Below are 17909 nucleotides of genomic sequence, written 5' to 3' on the forward strand. Positions count from 1 at the left end.
CTACCTGTGTAAGTATCTTTGAAATAGTCCACTTGTGCAAGTTATAATGAGGCCAAGACTCGTAGGAGAAATAGCATTTTGAAAAATTGTTTACAGACAGATGATGAACAACTTACTACTGTACAAGTTCTGGTCTCTGATCAGCAGAGCTAAAATAACCAGTTATATAACTGTGTCAGAGAGAGTCATAAAATCAGGAATACTTTACTCCATAATGAATATTTTCTTTGCATATCATGAACTTTGACCTAAGGTTCAAAAAGACCAAAGTATTCTAAAATCTGAATAAGTTGCCTCGATTACAAAAACTGGATTAAGAATTTTGATGGGCAACATGAATAGATCTCCAGATATTTATTCTGACAAGACATCAATGTGAAGTATTTTAAAAGTCTTCCACAATACTGTACTTAAAAGAAAAGTTCTGTTTTTATATCACATTTTTGATACAAAAGAGAAACTTTTGTAGTTGCATTAATTAAGAAAATAAAGAGAGCACATAGAATTTGACTTCTTTATTTAATCTAGAAATAGTTTAAAAGTACATGTACTGAAAGAAAAAAAACCCTGTATACAAATTAACATCACATAATGATGGGAATGAGGGTTGAGCATGCAAAGGCTTGATATGCAGTTTTAGCAAAAAATGCAGCACCAAGTGGAAATTTTAAGAAATAAAATTACAAAATAATACATGCTGTTACACAACACGAACTATTTTAATGAGCATGGATGTTTGTTTTGGTAAAGTAACTAAAGCAATTCAGTTTAAACTCTTCACAAAGAACCATGTACTGTATGTTTTGTTAAATTGCCTGTAGTTTTGCAATTTCCAGTTTTATATAGATTTTTTCCAGGTGAGTGCATGCATGTATAAAAAAAAATCCTGTTTCATAAGTGAAATAAATTCTAAATCCAATAAGAAAACATTGAACTTTCTGTTTATTTACTTTGGTTTTCCTTTTGGTCCTATTGCCTACAATGTATTAGCTCTCTCTTTGATGGTAGACTATGTTATATCTAAGTGGTTGTGAGATTAAAGATTTAAACATGGATTTTAACAAATTAAAGAAACTTTGGCATTTTAGTCATTGCAAGGATGGGTTATTCACTCCTGCTATATATAGGTATATTTTATTTAAAACTTTTTATAAAGGGAAGGAAAATTGAAAGTTTTTGCTGCAAATGTTATTTTCATGCTTTGAAAATAACACTTCTATAAAAATAACACCTGTAGAAATATCATTTTCATTCAAGGATAAATTGCAGCATTTCACAGTTGAAATATAAAAAAAAAACTTTATTCATCCTAATGACATGCATTAGTTATTAACAATGTTGGTCATATATTTAAGAAGTGTAGTTAAATAAATGACCTTATGAAAAGTTCTATTCACTATGCCATCCAGAAACTGACCAGTCATCAAGGGACCGCTGCAAGATGCTAGGTACACTGGTACACTGTATATATCTAAAGATAGGCTTGGAGGGTTGTGATAATTTGATAATAAACAAAATAAAAAAAGGAAACTTAATATATATTTTTAATGAGGAATAATGTGAAAAAAATTTTTTAGATACATATATCCCCCCAATCAAAAACATTTGGGAAAACAGCTAGAATTTATGCTACACAGACAGACAGATTACTGTAGGGCACCTGCAAATCCTTGTTGGGCCCTAATTAACAAAGTCAGGTACATTTACAAAATCTCAAGGAATGTAAATATATGAAAATTGATTGCTGAAAATACATGAAAAATTTATGTCGTAAGTGAACTGAAAATGAATTTTCTAACCTAAACAGATTGTAATCCACACATTTTCTAAATCTACATGTATCTATCATTATTTCACATCTGTAGTTAAAATAATAAGTCTTTGATCATTACATGTATTTGCAAAATAGGTGCTGAAGATATAACTAATTGTATAATATGGTATTTCATCAGATTATAATTAGCTGACTTGAAACTTTGGAAAATCAGACAATATATAAATGACAGACAGGCAGTGAACAAATAAGTTGTACAAGAACATCATATTATGTTGGGCAGCAATATGATAGTTACAATGTAAACTTGTTTACACACAATTAACTTGCATTAAGTATTATGCCAGCCAATGAACACTAGAAATGGAAATTTTCACATCTGCACTGCCATAAACTTTTACCGTTATCTATTGCAGGATAGCAAATAATTTATTCAAATTTATGAGTAATTAACAGACCTAAAACAACCCTCAGATACATTTTTGGCAAAATTATTAAGTGATGGTATCATTTTTTTCACCAGTATAAATTTGATACATGCATATAAAGATTTTGAGCACTAAGTCATGTGTATTGCATATATCCAATAGAGAATATCAATTGCACATTTCCCTTTATGAATGATACTGCACTATAAGAAATTTTGACATATGGTCATATTCCTGCATGACCTTTATCTGTTTATCAAGCACCAATAATTCTATTATTAGATAAGCCCACCAGCCTGCATGGCCCGGATAGATCGCAGGGCTTTTTTAGCTGCGGCACTTTTAGCAATCCTGTAGTTTCTACCGACTCCTGTAAACACTCCTTTGGTTACCACATTGACGGTCACCCTTATCTTGCCCTCTAATGTTCTCTCTGGTTTTCTGAAAAACAAACATTTTTTTTATCTATTAGTGTTTCTTTCACATTCATTTAAAGAGTAATTTGGTAAAACTATGATTCCATTTTAAATCACAAGGCACATGTACAATGCTGGATTACAGCATATTTAATTAATAGTACAATGTTCTGACATAATTTAAGCATCCTCTACACAATAAGTAATTGGAGTTATTTCCTGTTATAACTGCTGAGAACTTTACAAAATGGCAGTCTCTTACAGAATTATGCATAAACATGATAAACAAAGCTAATGAAAAATGAATTACAGTACTCTAAAACACATATTATGACCATTTTTGACGTAAACTGAAAGAATTCATTGTCTTTATCTTATAATGCTACTTCAGCTAACAGCATTACATCAATGCACATGATTTGACATTTGACTTCCATTTCTGATCATTTCCATTGTTAGAAAAACATACTCAAACTTAGCTGTTTCTGGTTCCATCTCCAACAATTCACGAACAGGAGACTTTGGAATGCTTTTCAGGTACTTGTCTTTCAGAGAAAAAAAAATACCTGTGTTTATACTCAAATATTGTATATGTATTACAAGACTATGGAAACTTTATATTATTGGTTGTATCCATGCAGCAATAAAGAAAAAAAAGTTCACAGATAAACCATATTTCATAAATGATAAGAAGTGAATTAGTGAGGTTGTACCTATCTGGGGTTTCATGATGCGATAGTAAACTCTCCACACTGTATCCAAGGACATTCCACTATCCAGGTAGATAGCTCCAGCTAATGACTCAAATATATCCCCTAGAGCTTTAGGTACCTCTAGTTCCACATGCTCCTCATCTTCTCCTTCCCCCTGAAAATTTTAACAAGATGTTTAATTGAAAGGACATTATCTTTTAAAGTACTTTTTGCTACCTATTGGTAAATTATCTGCATTTAACAATTGTTAGCAGTAATTTAGAGAGGGAGAAAGCTAGCATTTTTTTTAGTGAACACTGCAAATATACATCAACAGCCATGAATTAAAAATGGATAACACAGTTGACCTGCAAAATGTCCAATCCCAAGAATATCTTAAAGTGAGACATCAGTAAATATTTTTCTCCCCATCTGAGTTTCTATTTTGGTATCTTAAATACCCAAATAAAGTTATATTTTTCAAATTATCAATTGTATTGATAATTTTTAACGAACCTCATCATCACTGAGATCAATTTCATCTTCACGTTCTTTCTGTCTGGCCACAAATTTCTCCATGACTCCAAATAGAGGAGGAGATATGGCCTTGAAGTACTTATGAAAGTCCCACTTGACAGCCAGGGCAGCAAATATGTTGTTGTTGACCAACGCTGACCTAAGGTCAGTGAGCACGCCTGGTGAATATTTACAGGAGTCTTCATATAAATGCCTAGTGATGACATAATCCAAAATGGCATCACCAAGAAATTCCAACCTGTTGGACACAAAGTTTTAATTTAGACAGTCTTACTTCTTGAAAGGTTTTCCATCACTAATTAACATTTAAAACAATACTGAAATTGATGGGTTTCAATTCATTCACTTCAAATACTTTAACAGAGTCTGAAAAAAAAAACATGTTTTAATATTTTGACAGATAAAGCATAGGTTTTTACAAAAGGACTATAATTGTATGAAAAATTAAATGAACCTTTGATAGCAGTCAGTGACTGTGTTGTAATGATAAGAGGCATGTGTAAAGGCTTGCAGAAGATATGATTTATCCTTAAATTCATATCCTATCTTCTGCTCCAAGGCATCATATCCCTCTAGCAGGCGGCACAGAATTGACTCATAACCAGGCACATGAGTTAGTAATGGAGATTCTGGACACTGCAGACTCAGCAACTCAGCCTATCAAATAAAATTTTACAGATCACATTATAAGTATTGCATACTGTGTCTAAACTTCTGCTTCCACATTCTGATAGATATGATGAGCTTACTCACCTCTTCATTTGATCCCTTTTTCTTCTGAGGCAAAACTTTCAATCCCAACCAGTGCATGAACTTCAACACTGCTTTTTTACCACAGGAAGTGAGATAGCAGCCAATAAGGGATTCTACACAGTCAGCAATACTCTTGTCAGGGATGCTATGAAGAGTCTGCAGATTGTAGGGGATCACCACCTGGTCCTTCTCCTCCTGCCTCACTCTCTCAGGTAAAGCCTCCAACTCCCGAAGCTGATTCTCAAACTCCTCCTGGTCCTCATTTGAATGATGTTTACTGCCATCTTCAGGATTAATTCCTCCTCCCACTGTGTTGCTATTTGGATCATCTGTCACATCTACAAGTTTGGGGACCCAGTTCAAGGTGGCATTTTCCTGACAGTAAGATTCAATGAGGCTGCTCTCTTTGACCTTTTCTAGCTGGCCAAGATTGTTTCGGATCAGAAGGACTTTTGGGACTGGACCTTTCCTCTTATCATCGTTGATGACATAGCCTGAAGGCAGCCAATTTTCATAAGGTTCAAACTTGGTGGAAATCATGCATTCTGCAAATCCTTTTCTTTTACCAAGTCTGTACAGGTTACAATTACTGACTTGCTTACTTCTCAAGTAACTCAGTTTTCCTTCATGAATGCCCGGATAAGTACAGTACAAATACACAGTAATAGCATACTTCAGAAAGGAATCTCCAATTGTCTCTAGTCTTTCCAAGCTGAAAAAATCATTTGCATTAGACATGGTTAGAGCTTGCAATATGGTACAGGGACTTGGTCCCACAAATGTACTCAAGTCTACTTCCTCATCTAAAGAAATAGACAGAACTGGAAAATTCACATCCACATTGGAATCTTCAGTCTTGGGAGAAACTTTGCCCTGCTTCTCTGAAAGTCTGAATACCCCAACATCTGGAAAGTCACTCAAAATGGGTTCGTTGGGATTGTTCTTTGATGGACTATTTGTGATATGTATATTCATTTCATTCAATTCTGTTGTAAGCTCATTAAGTGCTTTATCTGATATATGAACTTTATCCCAACATTTACAAGAACTTTGATCCTGCAAAGTTTTGCCCCATTCATCATTATGTTTCAAAAATCCATTTTTGCCATGTTTTGAGTTGTCAGACATACTACCCTGAATATCACAGTCATCATTAGCTGCCTTTTTGTTTTGGAATGCTGCATTGATATTTTGTTTTGTATCACAGCTTGCTTTCTTTGTATCACACTCATTCTCTACAGAGAACAACCCTGTGTTATCACAATCAATATGACTAGAAGTTTGTGAATCACAACCATTCATTGGTTTTTCTATAACTTTATCATCTTCCATTTCATCTGTGTCATTGTTCATTGCTCCACTGCACACATTGCTGCTTTCACCCTCTTCCATTTCTTCCTTGGGATCAAATCCAAAATCTAATGGTTGAAACCTGAAACCCTCTTCCAACTTGACCAATCCTATACCAGTGCCCTCTGCAATTTTCATGCGGATTTCATCTGCCACAAGGAGGTAGTTCAATCTGTACAAAATAGTAGGCAAACACACTGCTTTCCTCCAAAGTGATGCAGGGAAGACATGGATTTCACAGAGTTCTGGGACAAGAATTTGTTTTTGTTGTAGATTCTCTCTCCTTGCTTTCTTAGTTTCTGCACTGCTTGTAGGGAGGGCTACTCCCTTCTGATTCATGTACCTAGGAGTCAGCAGATTTAATCTGGCAGAGGTATGATCCACATCCAACAAGGGTTGATCCAAGTTTGTGATTGTCAAACCGTACTTGGTTGTGTAGTAGGCGCTAAATGTCTTGTATAACTCTGGGGAGGGAAATGGGGAAGATGGATTAAGGTCAGACCTGATTTCAGCGACATAAAAATGTTGAGGTTGGTCCACATTGCGATAAGAGGGCATCACCACGGCATCCTCATAGTTCTCTTTAGAAAAAATAAATTGTTCTCTCTTTGAGTCATAAATATTCCTTCTGACATGGGATTTGGACTCTTCCACTTCTTTGACAAAGGCCCAGTCAATGATTACCTTGCCCTCGCCATCTGCAAGCCAGACATAAATGCATTTTCAAATCAAATTCAAAAGATTTATTTCACCAATAATGAGAAATATTTTTATAATGCAGTCAAACCTCGTTATATCAAACTCGATGGGACTGAGGAAAAAATTCAAGATATCCAAGTATTCGAGATATTAAGGATTAAATACCTAAATAATAAATGGTTGGGACTTCAAATTCACTTCCACATATCCATGATATTCAAGTTATCAGTGTTCAAAATACCGAAGTTCAACTGTATTTCAATGGAAAAGAGTTAATTCAGCTGGTAGAAAATGGGCCACATACAGAGAGAGATAGACAAATTTATCTTGTGATTTTTCCAATTGGATTTTTTTAGGACATTTGTAAAATCACTTCAAAAAAATAACCCTTAGAAAGTAGACTGTGGAATATACCATTACTCATAACTGACAAATGTGATGTCTAACTCTAGGGAAAAATGATTTTAATCATGATCTCTGTCATTTAGGATGCACATTTAAATTCACTTTTCAGAAAAACAGAGGTATAAAAATACCTTTATTAAGTGGAACAATGAGGTATCCCAGTTCACTCTCCTCAGGACAAAACTCCATCGGATCCTTCTCCAGACGAAGAACATTGGTGAATGTGAACCTGTGGAACTCCCTTAATCTTACCAATTCCTCCTCAGACAAAGGAACATAACTGCTGAGGAGGTCAATGGAAGCAGTTACCTCCCCTGATCTAGTATACACAGGGAATGTTGGCACCTTGTAAAGAAAATATCTTCATTAAAAAGACAGTTTCCAAAATTTTCTAATACATGGTAATAAGAAAGTGTTTGTATCTGCAAAATTTATTTTCAACCTGCAGTATATAGACTTACATGTGCAACATGGTACATGTATTTATTTCACTTCGCACTGAAAACTTATTTTGCTTATATTAACAGTCATAAAGACACTGTCAGTTCTAACACAGTAGTGACTTATTGTCACACCTTACCTGAGGAATCTGATTGGATGTAAGAATTCCAAAACCTCTCAAAGTCTCCTCAGGGGCACAGATTTTTCGACCTCGAGTGTTTTGTTCATCTGAGATTGGTTTGCTCAAATTCAGTGTTATACTATACAGAATGCACTTCTCTGCTGTGGGATGGCTTTTTAATAATGAGGAAGCTAACTGTAAGTAAAATCAAAAAGTGTATGCAATTCTGAAAATTAACTATATATGTATGACACAGTTCCATTAAGTTCAATGAAGCACTGCTTCCTAGAATACTCTAATATCAACTATTTTTCTTGCTATATTTGGGTGAAAATAACATATATACATGTAAATAAAAACAAAATTTCCCATTATGCAGTAATCATTGATTCAATCTCCATCACAAACCTTCTTGAAATAGTACTGTTTTCTTTTGGTGGTACCTGGTCTTCCCTCTCCACTGAAATCGTCCCCATCTTCCACCTCAGACATCTCCTCCTCCTCCTCCAGGCTGAAGACTTCCTTCCCCACAGGATTCAGTTGATCATCCAGTTCCCCTTTGATAAAGAGTTAACAAAATTAATACTGTATCATCCTGATAGCATGACTTTATGCCTATCTTAAAGCACCTAAAGAATTTGCAGATTTACATATAATAAATATTACCTGCTTTATGTAAACATTCACACAGCTTTAGAGCTACAGCTCTCTTGGCAAGATTCTTTGTTGGCATTGGTTCTCCCTACATAAGAATGAATAAAATGTCAAATAAATTCATCTCAAGTTCACTTCTTTGGGAACAAAAACCCCATTTGCTAATGAAGATAAGTTTTACATTCACTGTAATTATGAAGCAACCACATCTCCTTTTGTAGATAATTTCATACCTTGATAGAGTGTTTGTAAGGGGAGTTAATAGGGAGATTCAGGGTGGCAGTGTACAATGTACCATCCTCACTGAGGGTCTCCAGCATTGTACACTTTGGTGTCAGGTGGGTGAAGGCATCACTGGGTAACTTTGCACAATACCTAAATAATGTATATAAAGATCACATGAAAATGAAATGTATATACTGAAAAAAACCCAAATAGCATTGTTCTATGTACTGTACATGACTATCCAATAAGAACTGCCCTAAATTTAATGAATAATTTAATTCAGAAAAATGATTTCAATGACACACTGGTATGCAAAATCAAATGATAATCTAAAAAGTATTTCTAAAACATGCTAAACAGAACTTTTTTGTCACAAAAACTTCAAAATTTATTGAATTAGAACCTGTTAACAAAAGCAATAGCTGTATCCATGGTAACACAGATTTGAGGATTATCTGAGTTTGGAATGTATGGAGGTAAAAATGAGGATAATTCCTCACAAGGATGATCTTCATCATCTAAATCCTCATCCCCATTCCTCCTGCCTACCAACACCTGAAAGATAGAAAAAAATATCAACATTATCAATAAAGAAAATGCACAGAAAATTTCATTTTCCTATTTGACAATTACAAACATCTTAAATACATGTATATGTATATGCATACAAAGTGCTTAACACCTTGTCATGATATGTCAAGAAATAGTGATTTATTTGTATACTTCATGAAGTTTTGGAAATTAAGATATAGGTTCACTGTTATATGACAGCTTACACTTTCTATTCCCTTGAACACATTATATTCCTTTATGAAGGTCTCTCTTTTGTTCTCCTCAACCAGGATGACATACTCCGAATCTCTTGCCCTGGCTCGCCCCTTAAACAAAGGAAATGGTATTACAGCATCAATTAAAATAGAGTAACATGGACTATACGTAAAAACAATAGTGAAATCTATAGGGCTGGGATGATATATTGATATATCAATAACAAAGATTCTGAGTGAGGACCATAGCATATCAATACATTTGTAGAAATATAAAAATATCACACAAAAAAAAATTCTGACTTATTTTTTCTTTGTTTACTTAACATTTTTGGGGTTTAATTTATAAAATAAATATGCTATATATAAATATTAATTTGAAACACATAATGATTATGACAACTTGTTTGAAATAATTTTGTTTTTACAACAGATATACAGCTTCTATGAATAAATTATTCTTATTTATAAAGAAATGTATATTGTTCATTTCAATACAAACTGAAAATTTTATAACCAATTTAAAATATTGTGATACATATCGTATTGGGGCTCAAATATCATAATACATATAGATATTAAACAGTCCTAGAAATTTATTGACTGTCATATTCTCTGCATTCAAATACTACTGATTTACTAGTACTCTCACCTTTGACTGACTGTATGACTTGTAAGTTCGAGGAGGGTCAAACTTGACGATAAGATTACATTTGGGAACATCAATTCCATCCTCCAAAACAGTTGTGGAAACTAACAAATTAAGATCTTGTAGCCTGAATTTCCTCAGAACTTCCTCCTGTTTCTTCCATCCCCCTTTCTTAGACTTCTTGTCTTTCAATCCTTGTCCAGTTAAATGCTGGCTCTTCACAAAACACAGATTTTCATCCCAGGAACACACTTCTTCTAAGAATTTATTGATGGCTAGGGCAACATAGCGATGATCAACAAAGACAATGCCACACAGGTATTTTTCATTGTCCAAATTCAAAGGATCTAAAGGTTTTTGCTGGTTCTCATTATCTAATTCCCTTTTAACAGCAATATGGAGAATGTTCCCTTTGTATGATCTGTCAGAGGTTTCCTCATCTGACATGATCATCGAATCATCAGACATTTCCGATTCATCATCATCACTATCTCCATCTCGACCCCCCTCATCCCCATTCCCCATAAACCCATCCATGTCACCCCCACTACTCACAATCATGAAATCATACTCTGGCTTGTATTTACGTAAATGATTAATCAATTCATAAACTCTGGGTGTGGAATACTGCAGTAACTCCTCTACATCATAATTAGGTGTAAAGTTTTGTTCAAACAAAGTGTTCACTATCCTTAACTGTGTTAAACAATATCTTAGGAATTTCTTATGAATTGGAACTGTTTCATGCTTATCCACCTTTTCTATCTGATTGATGAACATGCTTGCAATGCATGATGCACACCATGGGCCTAATGTGTAAAGGATATTGAGACATTCAGTGAAGACGAAGATGGGAATATCTTTAGGATCACGGTCATCATCCTCTTCATCTTCCATATTGCACTCCTTCAAAAAGTCCAGAGCATTAGTTAACACGTCATCCAACATTAACAGAGTACCAGTCTCATCTTCGTAGTTATCACAGTATGTCAGATTTTCCTTAGGTCGGATCCCATACCTCTCTGCTATAACTAGAGTGGCCGTCTCTGCCCTGGCACAAAGATCATCTTCTAAAGACTTGATGATGCTTTCCAATTCTCCTGGATCTTGACATTTTTGACTAATAAATGAAGAAGTCAAACCCAGGATTCTAGGTGAAGATAATCTGGGGACAAAGTCATTTATTTTTTTCATAATGTTTTGGTAGGGGTGGTCTTGCTGAAGAATAAGGTGACAGTTTTCCAATATGACTAGACTTAGTTGAGCTGGTAGAAGGATACTTTTCAGCAGTAAATCATTGAACACTGCAGGCTTTGTTACCAGGATTTGATGTTCATTAAGCAGTTTTCTTAATTTTGATTCATCTTCAAACATTTCTGGTAATGGGACTACACCAAGATCACTATGATGTTTGATGACTTGTGACATTTCTTGCATAGCATCATCTGCAATAAAAGTGGTATCACAAGTAATTATAAATGCAGCTAAACTATTACAACATCATTGTAGATTCTCAGATACTGTATACCTACTTTTTTCCAGATGGGATTAATTTACAAAATCCAAAAAAACAAATTACATAATTTTCTGCCTACAGATGATTCTGTGAAATTATGACATGGAAATAAGTATATTTACAGTATGAAAATATAATTAATGAGTATATATACTGTGTTTTAGCATTAATTGAGGGTAATATTTTCCAAGATCTGGAAACTTACCAGAGTTGAGACAGACTACACTTCTTTTCCCTTCATTTTGTAGCTCTTTTCTAAGCTCACCGGAAAACTCTTTCAGAAGCATCACAGATATAAATGTGTTCCCTGCACTTGATCCAAGACAAACAATGGTGTTCCTCTGCAATGCTGCATCAAGGAGTTCCACCTACAAATTAGTACAGAAAATTTCGCTGAACATTCAGTTTTCTACTCTTAAAAAAATATGTAATTGGATATATATATTTATGTTTTCTGAAGACAAAAAATGTGTTATAAGTGTTGCTATGTACTATTGGAAAGTCTTGCATTTCCTTTTCTTTTTCATTCATTATCGCTACCTGGTATGTCCTGGGGGTAAATGTGTGGGAAGGAATGTCCTCATGTCTAAGGTGTCTTGGTAACCTTTTGGAAGTCCCTGTCTCTGTTTTAACCATCTGAAAGACCCAAAATCCATACTGTCAAAAACCTACATATACATGTACAAGTTTGTAAGGATTTTTGGCATAAAAACTATTTACCAATTACTACACACAATCCCCTGCAATAACTAATTAATACCATTTTCATTTTTCAGCTATCTAATAAAGTGTCCAGAGACATGTTCTTTTCATGTTATTTATGCCTCAGTCATGTACCAAAAAAAGTAACAATTACAAAGGTTTAAAAATCAAATTCAATTTGAGATCAGGGAATATGAAAGATGTAAAGTGAAGAGACTCCATAAAAGTAGCTAGCCTTTGAATTTATTCAGAGTCCAGTGAATAGAGCACCACTCTAGAATTCTTGGGGTTGAGGATAAATACCCTGGTCAAAGAATTCTCTTATTTTGCTACCATGGTTTACTTGAATGTGTTCTTCAAGCACAAAAAGTATTCCTGTACCCTCAACATTGCTCAATATATCTAGATTAACAGTGGTATATGCATCATTACAATGCGATTGAAAGGGCAATGCACATATTCCTACTTTTCTTTTGATATCACTACATATCTATATTTATTTCCCAACAAGCAATCTCATAAGAATTTATTGAGCACAAGTGTTGAGATCAGATACAGCGCCAAAAATGGGATGATGGTATACATAGCTATATACCAACACCAATTATAATGCACTATATATATATATGCACATGTATTATAAGATGCATGTGCAGATAAAACTGAGCATCTTCCATGCATACAATAACCTGAGTACTTATATATGACCTCATCATGACAATTCCTAATGATTCCACTCGCTTCAGTTCTCTGTATTGATGAGAAAATTCCAGTTAAAAATAAAATCGCACGTTCTTTTTCTTCGTGCACCCTACCGCACAATCTCACATGTAACGATCTACACATATATACCTTGGCGAAGCTAGCTACGATGTTACACAGGATTTTAATTTAAAGGATTTGAGTTTCACATCATCATGCTGATCATTGTTTCTCTCAACCAGTGAGTCTAATAAAACAGCCATTTTCATTGGACATTTTTTTCATTCTCACCAATCAGAACGTCGATAATAAACACTGCAAAAATTGTGAAGATCCCTTTCTTGGGTTTAGTTTGTGTATTTGACATGAACGATTTGGAGAAATGCAGAGTTGAACAGGTTTAACATCTTTCATTGACCTTTGATTTAGTTTCAGTAAGACTGAATCTGACATTTCTGAAAGCAATGGGTAAACAAATCTTACTGGCAATAATGAATAACATTTTTCGTCTGCATCACAATGTTCACCATAGTCCGAAATATCTGACGTTTTCCTGGCTTTTTTACTATTTTTTTTTTATTACATTTTCAACAATGAAATACTGCGATTTATCTATCGAATAAAAGTGATATTCTCTCACAGTGTGAAAGAATATCAAAATAAGTAAAAAATAATTTCTGGCCTGTATTAAGATAGAGATAGTAACTAAGCCATCTTGATAGAGACTAAAACTGCCATTTTCTTCCCAAATATGTTGCTAAAATCCATGTTACAATGTTTTCAATGCTATGACGTCTCAACTATGACGTCGACGTCACAGCCTATGACACTGTGTTAAGAAAAGACAGAGGCAAAGGGAAAAGGAAAGAAAATGTAATAAACAGAAAATTCAATGTGTTGTAGTTGGATATGGAATTTATTTCACGAGTGAGACAGGATTTTTTTTTATATTTTCAATTGTGCTTCGCACTCGTGAAAATATAAAAAAAAATCCTGTCTCACTCGTGAAATAAATTCCATATCCAACTACAAAACATTGAATATCCTCTATATATTTTACGTGCCAGGCATGTAAAATATCAAAATTGTGAAAAAAGCCTGGAATTTAACGTCAGGTTTTTCGGACTATGTTCACCGCATTTCATAGATATTAGATCTATATCTGATTATACAAGAAAAATTGTTTACTCTTTTACTGGTGTTCATATAAAGAATCAACAAGCTTTCAGTAAAGAGAAATTGCTGTAAAATGTTTCATAACATGAATAAATATAAACTAAGTGTGCACTATATGGAACAGATTTTCAGCTATCAAGTTCAACACCTGTGTTTAAGAGCCTCATGGGCATCTTTTAAGATATCATACACAATATGACAATATCAAAGCAATTTATGCATATTAAAAACACTTTGTTTTATCTTGATTCTTGTCGCTAATGAATTTTGCATGTTTGTCAATGAATACCTACCCCACAGATAAAATGCAGTAACTTTGATTTTTAGGCTCCACCAACTATCTATTATATTCCAAACTTCATTACTGAAGAGGAGGAAAAATACCTTCTACAGCAGGTTAACTCTGCACCTAAACCCAAGTGGACACAACTCTCCAACAGAAGATTACAGAACTGGGGCAAGTCCTCATTTTTTGTCATACAAAAAGTTTTTTTTTAATTATATTTTTGGGAAGAAATATTGAGGTAAAACCAACGAAAATGGTAGAAAAACTATGCTACTGTAGAAGAATGTTTTACTTTCTACAGAAACAAGATCTTGCAAATCTTGTCAATGAGCTATGATTTTTTTTAACAGGTGGTTTGCCTCACCCCAAGGGCATGGTGGCAGAAGAGATACCTAAAGTAAAGTTTATTATTGATTTACTTCTTCATATAAAACTCCAGATACAGTATATTTGCTGTAACTTTATTATTTTTTAAAATACGTATATTGAAGCCAGTAAAAATGTTATGCAGCAGGTGAATTGCAATATTATAATGATTCTTTCAGTGGTTAAAAATCTACACAGAAAAAGTAGCTGCTATAGGATTATATGACAACAAACTGCCAAACCATGTGCTAGTTAATGAGTATCTGCCTGGGCAAGGAATAATGGTATAAACAGTTTAGTTTGTTGCATATATGTAAAATAAAAAGTTTGTGATATCTTAATTTGTATTCTGTAATATGCAATGATTCTGAATTATAAAAGATATGATTTACATTTGCATCCTTTAATTTACACTACCTAATCTGACTTATTTTTCCATGTCTTAATCTTCAAGTTGTTATAAGTTTTTTTGCATCTATTTATAAAGTTAAAGAATAATTTCAATTTTTGGCCTTTCTAGCCACACGAGGATGGCTCTCTATTCTTCCCAGTTGTGTCAACAATAAGTCTTGGGTCTCATATATTGCTGGAGTTCTATCATCCAATCAAATCAGAGAGCCAATCATGTGATGAAGAGGTATGTTGACTGCCTTATCTTTCTGTAAATTTTTCTAGGATATTCTGATCTTTTGCTGAAAAAAAACTAATCTTGTGTCAAGCTGAAGTAAAAGTACAAACAATTGAAACAAAACGTTGGCATAATCTTTTAATAATTTATGTAATATTTACGTGTGCAGAAACTGAAAACAGAAAATTAAATTGCAATCTTTGTTCTTTTATCTTTGATGTTACCACTTTAACAGACTGACAAATGTGAAATGCTCAAAAATGTGTAATAGTGATAGTTTTATGCTGTTTTAATTATTATCATATTCAAATTAATTATACATTAATGAATATGAAACAAATGATTTTAAACTAAAAACTTCTATAAGAATGTGTTATAATCAACATTGACTAATACTGATAATATGTATAAATGAATTAATATTAATAAAATAATTTATCAAATAAAGTTAACTAGGCCTCTAAATAAATTAATTGATCAGAAATAAAATAAACAATCAAATAAATAAAACTTTAGATCCACCCATGGTACTACTTGTACACCTGTATCAAGGGTACATGAGTAGTATTCATCCTACTTCAATTTCATTGGTTTAAATTTTACCTCCAAATTCCTGACCTGAGACAAAGACACTTTTCAGCTGACTGTTCATGGCTATATACATGTACTTTATGACCATTTTATAATTCAAAGAAAATAGACTGACTGTTTGAAAGAAACTGTACATAGTCAACATTTATTTATTAATACTCTGACATCAAAAGAAGGAGTCAGCTCTATTCCACAAATAGGACTGCAAATACTTTTATGATGATTGAATATAGAATAAATACATGATTGAACCTGCAGGTGTTTTTATTACATCATAAACCCCTGTCACAAATGTTTATTTTCCTTTTGAAGGGTCAAATCAAAAACAAAAAAAAGAGTAAAATGCAGTTTAGTATGGTACTTGTGCTATGTGTAAAGCACAGTTGGATAATATGTCTCAAATTTATACCGGTTTTGTAATAAGCTCTTTTTCTGGTATTTTTTAGCCTGAAACTTCATTTGAGGACCGATTTCTAACCTCCATTTTGCTGGAACCAAGAAGTCTCGTGTTTGTGTGTGATGATATGTATAAGACGTATTTACATGGAATTAGTGAACGTACCACAGACAGAATTACTGAATCAGTTGCTAACATTGACAAATGTGAGATAGATAAATCAGTGACAGAAATACGGAGAACCACTAGAGTGTCACTAACTATTAGGCATGTTCCAAGAGTTTTAAAGTCTAAAATACTGTTTGGGAAAAAATGAAATTTTCCTGATTTTGTGTCAGCTAGTGCAAAGTACCTAAGCTTATCAGGTTTTTCTTACAATATACCGGTATGTTGACAAATCACAAAGAGATTTTTAAATGGTACCAAGACTTCACCTTTAATTTCAGCTTGGTTCACCAGAGCTCTTTTCTATCATTATGTGATTTTTTTTTTAATATACATGGATAATCTTGATCACATTAATACAGTAAAACATGCTTATAACAAACATGCTTTTAATAATTTTGACCTTACAACAAAGTAAATTTCCTTTCTCATGGTTTTCAATCATGTTGTAAATTTATGATGGATATCATGATTTATGTTTATAAGGAAGCAAAATTGTCCAACTCTGGCACTTTTGTAAAAGCAGGTTTTACTGTCATTGGGAAGTCTTTGCATTATTCAGGCATACTTGTTTATATGTGTAATCCAGACTGGTCACAGCTGTAACTGCTGTTGTCATTTTGCAATCCAGTTATTCATATACCATGTAAATGCATGTATACTATATGTAGCTGACTTATGTTTACATTATTTTCATATTTTTAAATTGTTAATGAAAATGTACATGTTAATGAAAAAAATACATATAGAAGAACCTCGAGTGTAATATTCATGTGACTTTGAACTTCAAGAAATGGGGTTCAATATAGAATATCACATTTATAATTTAGAAAAAAAAGAATGCAAGCTGTCAGGGAGATACAAGCCAATGACAAACTATAATTTGACAAGATGTGTTTGTGAAACACTGATTCCCCCATATGGCAGCTCAAGGCCAGAATCCAAGGTCAAGATCAAGAGTTCAAAAATATTGATACCCAAGGTCTTGTCACAGGGAATGCCACATGTGAAATATAATAGCCCTAGTACCAACCATAAGTAAAATATGAAAGCCCTAGCAGCAACCCTTCAAAAGTTATAGGCAAGGTTAAAGTTTTTTTCCAAATGTAGGTCAAAGGTCAAGGTCATGAGATCAAAAATATTGGTACCCAAGGAAGGGTCATGTCACATGGAATGCACATGGGATATATAAAAGTCCTAGCACCCACCATTCAAAAGTTATGGCCAAAGTTAAAGTTTTTAAAAAGTAGGTCAAACTCAAAGGTCAAGATAAAAAATGTTGGTACCCCCCAGAAAAAGGACTGGTCAAAAGTTATGGCCAGGGTTAATGTTTGGTAAATTTTGGCAAAAGTAGTTCAAACTTGAAGGTCAAGAGATCAAAATGTGAAATATGAAAGGCCTAGCACCAATTATTCAAAAGTTGTGGCCAAGGTTAAAGTTTTTCAAAAGTAGGTCAAACTCCAAAGTCA

At 33.6% G+C, this 17909-nt stretch overlaps 1 protein-coding gene across 1 annotated transcript; it reads right to left on the bottom strand.

The window, feature by feature from the left end:
- Positions 1–502: 502 nt before the first annotated feature.
- Positions 503–16473, bottom strand: LOC133182793 (endoribonuclease Dicer-like). The gene is made up of 17 exons (XM_061317636.1): positions 16357–16473; positions 11968–12063; positions 11633–11795; positions 9915–11356; positions 9272–9373; positions 8899–9050; positions 8504–8645; positions 8283–8358; positions 8025–8173; positions 7635–7811; positions 7186–7399; positions 4601–6648; positions 4302–4504; positions 3827–4085; positions 3332–3485; positions 3088–3163; positions 503–2643 (listed from the first exon to the last, which is right to left on the bottom strand). Exons 1-17 carry the CDS (start codon positions 16471–16473, stop codon positions 2481–2483), a joined length of 5733 nt encoding a protein of 1910 aa, XP_061173620.1. The 3' UTR covers positions 503–2480.
- Between the last annotated feature and the right edge of the window lie 1436 nt (positions 16474–17909).

Source organism: Saccostrea echinata, unplaced genomic scaffold (assembly GCF_033153115.1).
Source record: "Saccostrea echinata isolate AGI-Se365-2 ecotype Australia unplaced genomic scaffold, CSIRO_AGI_Sech_v1 ptg000009l, whole genome shotgun sequence".
Classification (NCBI taxonomy): domain Eukaryota; kingdom Metazoa; phylum Mollusca; class Bivalvia; order Ostreida; family Ostreidae; genus Saccostrea; species Saccostrea echinata.